This window comes from Enoplosus armatus, chromosome 2, assembly GCF_043641665.1.
Source record: "Enoplosus armatus isolate fEnoArm2 chromosome 2, fEnoArm2.hap1, whole genome shotgun sequence".
Lineage (NCBI taxonomy): Eukaryota > Metazoa > Chordata > Actinopteri > Centrarchiformes > Enoplosidae > Enoplosus > Enoplosus armatus.
This window is the reverse complement of record NC_092181.1, coordinates 24,485,574-24,495,599: the sequence shown is the minus strand read 5'-3', so window position 1 is coordinate 24,495,599 and position 10,026 is coordinate 24,485,574. Positions and strand designations below refer to the sequence as shown.

Below are 10,026 nucleotides of genomic sequence, written 5' to 3'. Positions count from 1 at the left end.
CACTGTACAAAAAACTCACCAAACCTTCCTCTACCTCTCTGGCTCAAAGCCTTCACATTTCAGAGATGTCATTACATTCTCCTGAAACAAAAATGTATATCCTGCCTCCATAACCTGATCTGGCAGCCTCGGTTACAAACCCTGCCTGTATGAGTGCTGACGGATCAGGGGATCCGAGGAGCAGATCTGTCATTGGTCGTCGTGGGGCGAAGCTTTACAGTGGCGAATGGGTTGGTGCCTCTGAAACAAGAGGATGACGAAAGATGAAACACAATACCTCACAAACTCAACCGTTGTCTGCCAACACAAATAAACCACATACACACACATACACACACTCCAGGTTGGGAAACTAACACCAGTCTCCAGCCAGAGGATGGTAAATGTTGACTGTGCAGGCTTAGTGAGCATGCTTCAGAGGTCCTCCATTTTTCAACCCATTTTTTGAGGTTGATACTGATGATCATTTTCTTTCTGTATTTAAGCCTCAGTTTGTTGCACAAAATGTTGCCAAACTCAGATGAAAAACAAGTGAAAAAATGCCATATGCATAGTGGCAACCACAAAACTAATGTGCATCTATATAATACATGCACCTGCACTTTGAACATGATCACTTTAAATTTGTGTGAATTATCCAATACCTAGAATCTATCCATTTGATAAAAAACATCCCCAAAATGTATTCAGTTTTTTTCTTCAACTGTATTCTTGTTGAGGTGGGAAATCCTCTGAAACAGCACATATGGACACTTACATGATCATGCGTACTTGTATGGAATCAAGTCACTGTATTGAATTAGGATAATTTCAGTCAAATTATTTCCAAGATACAACAATAGCCAATAGATAATCCTTAATAAAATGCAAAAACAGGTACTAGAATTCATCCAACACTGAATCAAAGGAATGCAAACTTCCAAACTTCAATCCATACACACTGACAATTACCTGGGAAACAGTGGGTTTTCAGGTGGCCCATGGGGTGATAATGCCTAAGAACAGAGAGGATTGCCAATGTGAAAACACCAAAACAAGTGAAGTGGGATTAGTGTACCAGGGTTACAAGACAAGACAAAAACATTGTGCCATCCTTTGAGAGTGAATTATTTTCATTAGTAAACCTTTGGTACCTGGACATCAGATGGTAATTCACCCCTCCTGTCAGGGAGGGGAGAGATCGGTCGAAAATCTGCAGAGCCCCTTCTAAGATTCTGACTCATGGGAGGAGGCGGCGGTGGGGGAGGAGGTGGATGTTCGTTGTAGCTCTTTGTCTGACTGGGCTTTGTCTCCAAGGCTGACTCCAGCTTCTTCTCAGGGAGAGGAGAGATCGGCTGGAAGTCTACAGAGGCTCTGCGGTTGGGTGTGGCTGGTGGCGGGACATCTCCATAGCTCTTGCTCTCTGATTGGTCAGTGTAGGTGTCAGTGGGGTCCAGCAGATTGTTCATACTGTGGCTTCTTAGAGAACCACCACTGAGGGGTCAAAGGTGCACATATAGGAACTTTTAGAGATTCATAACAGGACACACACCTGGAATATTTTGGTGAAAGATAAAAGAAAATAAAGCCTCCTTTCCCACTTGATCCACAAGCCTATATGCATTTTCTTACAGAGCAGCAATCTAAATATGCATTTAGGTACTAGTACAGCAGTCTGTGAGATGATGCCTAGGTCCAGTTTTCCAGGTGAGGGTCTCTCTAAATCCAAGGTCAACCTGTCACTTGTACGTTGTATACTACGGAGGTGGATTGTTTCCGATATCTAAAATTCTCTGCAGAAATTAGCTGTGCAGACTGACAGTAATTCCTACCTTGTTGCTAAAGTGCTGGAGAAGTCCTCGACAGGAGCCACATAAGCAGCGGGGAACCAGCCCTGACTGGAGGAAATAAGACAGACACAGATGAGGAATCAGCAAACAAAACAACTATAGTATTGTTGGAGTATATATTGTAAAACATTCTATCAGACAAAACACACTCGGCTCGAGATTAATGTACAAGAGTGTCTATGAACGTCAAATGTCTGCTGTTATACAATGTTTCAGCAATGTTGTTTCACGGTACTCTTTTGTGCTGTTGCCAAATGGAAACTTACAAAAACAACATTCAGATTTCATCTCCTAGTTTAAAGTGGTCAAAATGAATAGCTTTACTGCCTTATAGCATAAAATGACACTTGTACATCTGTGCTGCTTTGTTGAGCTGCTGATCAATACCCATGACTCAACTACTACATTGAAAGGTGCTGAGATTTCTCTTTTCAAAACCCTCTGCCTCTTTTCTACTTTCCAAGGCCATCAACCTACTGGCCATACAAGTGAGTAATCAGCATTGAGACATTTTGTTCTCATGATAACTGAAGAAAATTGCAGAATTGTTACCATTTCCATTACATTTTACGTTGTATCTCATAATTAGTTAGTTCACTGACAATTGTACAAGAAGGAGGGAGAGGGCTAAGAAGCAACGTGAAGCCAGAGATTTATCATTTGCAATTCCTTCTGGTTGCTGACAGTCATAAATAGTCACAGATACATTTCCATAAGAAAACATGTAAAAACCATTCATCTATGGCTCCTGCACCTGCATGCATACAGATACGCTTTCTTTCTCAGCTACCCACCGCAGGCTGCTGTCAGTGCGTCCATACAGCCAACCATTGCGCGGCTCCAGGACCAGAACGGTGACAGTCTCTCCCCTGTTGAAAGGTAGAAGCTTTGGGTTGGATGAGGAGGGGTGAGACACCAGGGCTCTCATCGCTCTCCCTCCACCCAGGCCGAGAGATTCCCCCACTGAGCTGGAGCGAGAGCGGCTAGGGAGGGGAGACGGCGCTGGAGGGGGGAGAACAAGCAGAGGAGAAAAAGGAATAGGATGGATGGAGAGAGAGAGAGACATAAAACATTCAGGGAAAACTTTGCTACCTCATCCTTAACGTCATTATTTGACATCAATGCAAGAGCTATTATGTTAATTTAGGTAATGCCAATGTACAGAACAGTATCTACTGGGTGTGTAATTAGTCTAATGCTCCAGAGGTAAATACATGTTTAATTTTAAAGGCTGTCAGAGTGTAATCAAACATTAATTTACAACAATCATATTTCCACCAAGTACATCCTTCCCACCTCTAGAGGGCACTCTACCGAGCGCCTGCTGCTCTCTCCTGGCCCAGGACATGTCTTCATCTCTGGCTACTGTCTGCAGCAGGGAACTCACTGAACCTCGCAGCTGGTCAGAAGCAACATATACAGGTACATTAACTGCTGCGCCCACTCACTTTCAATTATTAATACAAATCTAGCACAGCAAGGTTTTTTGCTTTCAGCTGGAAGCTTAAGGTTTCTACAACTGATAGACCAGCTGGGGTGGTGCTGGATTTAGTTGGATCATCTGTTCAGAGCCACAGTGACTTGCTGTCTGAATGTATACAAAACCTTTTTAACCCATAAGAACCCAGACCCATTTCCCTTCAAAGGAAAATTATGGGGAATACATCACAGACCAAGTGGACCACACTGAAGACATTTCTGATGGGTTTTTTTTATACTACCCCTTAATGTCAAAGATCTGTGATGTTACATGTACGTTACATTGGGCGTTTATGGTAAATTTACTTGTTTTATTGTTCTATATTAATTTGTTCCAGAAATATGGTCAAAACAGGTTGACTGTATACAGGACACACTATTGAAGCATTTAAATCGTTAAATGGGTTTTTAACTTACCTTTCGTATCAAAATACAGGCTTTTTGAAATGAGTTGCTTCCCCCACTTGTGTTTACATGTCACACCACCATTTTGAAAAGGTCCCGACCTGTCACAGTCACATGACTGTGACATGACCACCACACCAGGATGTTTCGTATATGTCGCTTAAGGACTTAATGAGTTAAGATCAAGCACAAAGCTGTATAAGGAAGATTCTGGGGCCTTTGAAGTGTGTGTTACACTGGTGTCACCATGGGCTCTTATGGGTTAAACAGAAATACTTGTTTCAGTCACTAAGTAAATAATTGTGATCCCTTGTATGAAATTCAACACTTCCTGCAGATGATTTATATTCAGCGGCCCCTTTATTAGATACAACTATAAAATCTAATGCAATCTTTACAAAGATAATAATTTTTAATCAACACTGTCAGAGAGGTATTGATTTAACTACATGTTTATTATTGAGGTTGGAGTTTGCAGTTGTGTTCAACTGGACAGCATTATATCGTGTCAATAATAAACATATAGTTAAATGAATACTCTCTGACAGTGTTTGTAAAGACAACATTTATGGCTGAGCTGTTGCATGAGATTGCATTCGATTTTACAAGTGTCGCTAATAAAGTGGCCACAGAGTGCACAGTAAAAGCCTTTCAGTGCAGTGAATAAATTACGAACCCTGAACCACTGGACGGAAATGCCAGATCAGATCAAAAGAGGGAGGGAAAGCTTCTTATTAAAATATAATACAGTAGTATACTGACAAAACAAGGGAGTTAGATATAAAGGACTGTGCCTTATAATATTCTGTCTCAAATAAAGGCCTGTTCTCTCTAGTTGATTATAACAAAGGCCCTGGCCCCTATTTGATCATTTATGGTAGTTTCAACACAGCACAGGAGTGCAGTTTTCCATAAATCATGTCACTGTTGCTATGTACAGAGACTGGTGCAACATCCCAAGCCAGTACTGGCTGTCTGGCGCTTAGAATACTAATTAACTGAGTATAATGTTCACATTGGATCAAAATAATTGACTAAACAGCGCAATGCATTGGTACCTGCGCCTCTTGGTCCAAATGGGTGGGAGTTCGAGGTCTGGACCCCCTGGTGTCATTCACTTTCTCCTTCCATCCATCTGCCTTTTGCTGGAGAGATGCACCAGTCTGAAAACAGATGAGAGGTGAGGACCTCATTAAATCTCAGCCTGATAAACAGAAACGCTTCAGACAATGAGACGTGAATTTCATCAGATAATCAAGCAATTAACATGCTATCACATGGCCAAAGACAACATGGCTGAAAGAAAACATGTAACTGTTGCAGAGACAATGACGTTGATGTGGGTAAATTTGGCATCAGCTAAAACACATCTTCACCTGGCAATGGACTGTGCATTAAAAGTCATATTTCATAATCATAATGTTATGAAAATGTCTGTTTATTCACATTCAAGTAACTTTCTATGAATATTCACATCTCATAGAGTCCTATTCAGCTCTAATCGACTGAATAATTCCATGCAACACCTGTATCTGAGGTAAAGTCTCCTTTTTTAATGTGTACTACAGGGAATGCACATTAACCAAAAGGCTTTTGTATATATATATATATATAATACTTTTGTAGTGCATTTCTCGTTATATATTTTGCTCATTAGAAATTTTGAGTTTGCTTACTTTTTGTAAGTAGCCTACACTTAGCCCGCTCTGGTGCATTTTAGCCTTGCCACGTGAGGAGGCAGGCTGCTCTTGCTTGCCCAGTTGTTGTGTGGTGCTGGAGCGTGTGCGTGTATACCTTGTTTATAAGGAAGAGCAGTGACTGAGTGAGGCCACAGTGTTTCTCTGCAAGGAACCGATACCTCCTCTCCTCCTCCTTCAGGATCTCCTGCTGGCTCTGCCTCAGGTACAGCATGTACTCACTGTTCTCCTAAAAGCACACACACATGCACACAGAAGTGACATATTACAGAAGTATTGCTACTGGACTGTGTGTGTGCATGGACGTACATTGTGTACAGCATATCTCAGTGAGTTTGTGAACCTGCGTAGTGTTTATGTGTGTATGTTTGTGTAACTACCAGAGAGTCTCTGTAGGCTCCTCGTCTGAGCTGTTTCTCCAAAGCCTCTGCCTGGTTCCTCACCTCCAGCTCATACACTCTGCGACTACCCTGCAGCACAGGAAACAGTTGGATTTAAGAATCTCTGCTGCGATAATGAGAAGTTTTCCCAAATTTGTTCACAAGCATTTTCTACAAAAATCTCACTTTACAGACAGTTTTGGACTAACCACCTCTCAACTGAATCTGGTCTTGACTGACTTAACCTAAGAATTCAGACTGCAATGGGTATTTGACCTTCCCTCCATTTGGATTACAGGTGGTGCTGTATATAAATTCTGGTATTGTGACTGTTCTGCAGAGCACGAATTAAAGTGGGTTTGAGGTTCATGTAAATGAGAATGAAATAAACAGGTCAAACATTGTTGGACAACCAAAAAGAAAAAGTTATTGGTTAATTACAGTGGAGTTCTCTTGTCTTATTGGAGGATATGTGAAGATACATTTACTACATACTACCATTAATGTAGGTTAGTTTGAGGAGAAATCATTGGGAAAATTGCAGCAAATGTGAACTCCACAGTACACTTTACACATCAGTAGCTTCCATATGTTCAGCCACAGAGTAGGAATGAGCCAAAGTATCGAAGTATTTATGTGCAAAAATATACTCATGAATATCTTACTGGCTCTCTCTCTCAGAATGTTCTTTCTATTCAGCCAATAACTTGACAAATATTTATGAATTTAGAGAATGAAGAATACACAAATAATTGCAATGCTACAGACCTTCTGCTGAGTACATGTAACAGAATAGCTGCCTAATTGTTACCATGAACCATAATCCTAAATAGCCCGGTAACTTTCCCCACCATTGTCCTCAACTCAGCACAGTCCTCAGAAGGGTAGATATAAAAACAGATGCTTTTCCCCTCTGTAAACTCACATCAATGTACTCCTCATCCAACTTGACATTCTTCTCCATGGCTTGCAACACCTCTATCTGGAACCATCGAAACTGTAGCAGGAAGAAAAGCAACGTCCCTGTGATGCAGCCATGTCATTGTGGAAACTGCCACCTTGTTCAAACAGTAGTTTTCATTACCAGGTTGTTTTGTTTGACTACATCTATATGCAAATGTGCTCCGTCTTAAGGCCAACTTTTTAATCAGAGGCCATGTTTTGCTTATTCACATCACTGAAAGCCACTGCAATCAAGCGCAAGGGTTCGAGTGGCACTCAGAATTTTAAACAAGCAGTGAAATGCGAGCAAGAACCCATCTCCCAGAAGCTTTCTGTAAATCTTTTAAAACTCTGGTCCACCAGTTTGTAAAGACTCAAAAGTGATTCTATCTGCATCCTACACATCTTTCACTTAAACAATACCTTTATGTTAAAAGTCAATTGGGTTTAATAAAAACATAAATTGTTTTGGCAATTGGGGTTATTATTTATTCAAATATGACCAGATCACCACTAAGCATAATTACAAACCACTGAAAACATTTTAGACTTTTTGTTCATTTCTAAATAATTAATAATACATTTTTCAAGACAATTCAATTGTAAGATATAGCCAGCATTTCCAAGACTGTTGGGGACTGAAGACATATACTGACCACTCCCTCCATCTCTGCGGTGAGTCTCCTCTGCGTTTCCGATATCTGGATGAGGACATCCCCTGTTTAAAACAAAAACACTTGACCAGATCAACACACATCAAAAACCTGCTGTCACAATTTAAAATATCAAAAAAGTCTATGATGCTTTAGGAGGTTTGAACTCTTTCTGTTACATATTGTTATATTATCATCTATTTTATATATTTTATTTGTACTTGCAACAAAATGTTAACAACAAGAAAATAGCCATTTGAAGAAAGAATGTGAAATCTCTCATTTGAAATCTAACACTCATTTTGTGCAAATTTATGTCCATTACAAAAGAAAGGCACAATATCTTAGCGGGAATGTCAGTAATTTGATATATGATTTAAACACAATTCAACACCACTCAAGTCATCTAGAGATTCTTTTGATCTAACCTGCTGGACTGCTAAGATGGTGGAAAGTTAGCCAAGCCTTTTATATTATGGGTGCCTCTGGTCTTGTCTATTGTCATGGATTGTGGTTGAGCTAATGAATTGAGTGCAGCTGAAAGACTGTCCCCATCTATAATTTAGAGGCCGTCACTCAATAGGGCCCCTGGTCATGCTGTGGCTCCCTGACCTTCTCAGTTAGCCAACTTAGCAGAACCACGAGTGTCATGCAGTGCTAACACGGGTGTATGAGCCCACACACTCCCAATGGTAGCACAATGCTAATTACAGCTTACAATGCTATCACACATACCCGGGGTCAGAGTGAAAGTGACGCTTGTGGAAAACATGCATGCACTCAGAACTGCGCACATTCACGCACAAATACACATACATGAGCACACACAGACATATACAAGAGAGGATAAGAAAGTGCAGTGGAAGGATGTAATCTTAAGGTTACTGAGTGTGTGTTTCGTATTTTATAATCTGGGATGCGTCAGTATGATTGGGCTCGACATTAACTTTGCAGAGGACTTGGCCTTCTCTAGAGGACCATTCTGTTTCTGTAATGAATGCAATAAATGAATGGTGACAAAGATGTAACGGAAAGACTGAGTAATTAATCACACATACAAACACACACACTTACCAAGAGAGCGAGATGAAAGCGTGTGAAGGGCCTGGTCACCCATCTTAGCCACAGCGCTGAAGTAGGCCTCACTGCAAACAGCTAAGGCTGCAGGGCACACACACACACACACAGACACACACACATACACACACAAATGCACAATAAACTACAAGATTTTCAAATACTTAACATTATAAACCTTTGGATTCACATCACAGCCCGTTAAACTGCTCCTAATTGGGTCAAACAATTCTGCCTAAATTCATTATAAGCACAAGCCTTGCACTGCTGACATGTGATATGCGATTTTGGTCTAGGAATAGCCCCATGTCAGCTGGTATAGTTTTACCACGCTGCCTCGTTGCACTGTGACTGACGGCCTGTTCTTGTTTTATCAGGCAGAGAGGTGCATTAATGATACATGCTGCTCACCCAATTATCGACGTAACACACGATAAAGATTGGAGAAACGTAGACAGGAAGGATTAGTGAGGTCAGACAGGTAAATGTAATGGGATGCACACAAAAGGTTCTGTTCTAAACTTTGATACCTCATGTTTTGACAAAAACAGGTTTATATTCTGCTCCTTATTGTTATCAGTACTGAAATATAAACTTAATTTTACATATTTTATTACATTTTAAGTATGAACTTTATTTTGGCTCACTACTCAACGTATCGCTTTACTGTACGACTGTATGAAGCAAGCCCTGTGACTTCTAGCTTCAGGTAAAAGTTGTGCTTGTTCACAAACACTAAAACTTTCAGCGTTACAAATCATCTTTCCAGCAACTAACAGCATTACAGCCTACAGTATTGTGTCCTCTGATTAACATTTAATTGTGTATTACGTATTTTATGCATTAAGTGTAGTAGTACATTTGGCCCATCCCACATGGGATTACTGTTGTTTATCAAACATAAAAAGTCTAACATGCATCTTCTTGTAACACATATGCAAAACTGAGAGAAAAAAAAATCGATTACAACATTTTATGTACTTCTATACACTTTCAAATAACATATTTATGTGTCTAAATTGACAATTTAACTTTTAAATGTAAATTAAAATAACCAAAATGTCTATCTCATACACACAGGCGTGCACACACACACACACACACACACACACACACACACACACACACATCGACCCACCAGTCACTCACAAACTCACTCACCTTGGAAAGCTTTGACATAACTGTTTCCTAGAGCAACAAGCTTCTGTAGGCCAGGATTGAAGTGTTCCATCAGGTTCTTCAGTGACACACACACACACACACACACACAAAGAGAAATACATGCAAACCAACCCACCAAAAGACACAATTGTTACTTCAGTGGTCAGTAAACACACTAGAATTTTAAATCTGATAGATACTCACCCAAGTCACTCCGGCCAGGCCATGTTTAAATATACATCATCACATACATCATCTCCCTCCCATTTGAAATAATACATTACAGCCCATGTGTCCACACCATGAACAGAAACCAAAAGTAGAGAACAAGGAGACAACATAAACTCACCACATAGACAGTTAAAGTTGACCTGTGCAGCTGGTCACTGGTGGCTCCAGACAT

General features: G+C 40.4%; 1 protein-coding gene across 1 annotated transcript; it reads right to left on the bottom strand.

Moving 5' to 3' along the window:
* Positions 1–164: 164 nt before the first annotated feature.
* On the bottom strand, positions 165–10,026 carry baiap2l2b (BAR/IMD domain containing adaptor protein 2 like 2b). The gene is made up of 14 exons (XM_070925258.1): positions 9,973–10,026; positions 9,624–9,699; positions 8,460–8,546; positions 7,389–7,450; positions 6,716–6,787; positions 5,791–5,880; positions 5,508–5,639; positions 4,772–4,876; positions 3,126–3,228; positions 2,624–2,831; positions 1,812–1,877; positions 1,134–1,473; positions 952–995; positions 165–240 (listed from the first exon to the last, which is right to left on the bottom strand). Exons 1-14 carry the CDS (start codon positions 10,024–10,026, stop codon positions 165–167), a joined length of 1,515 nt encoding a protein of 504 aa, XP_070781359.1.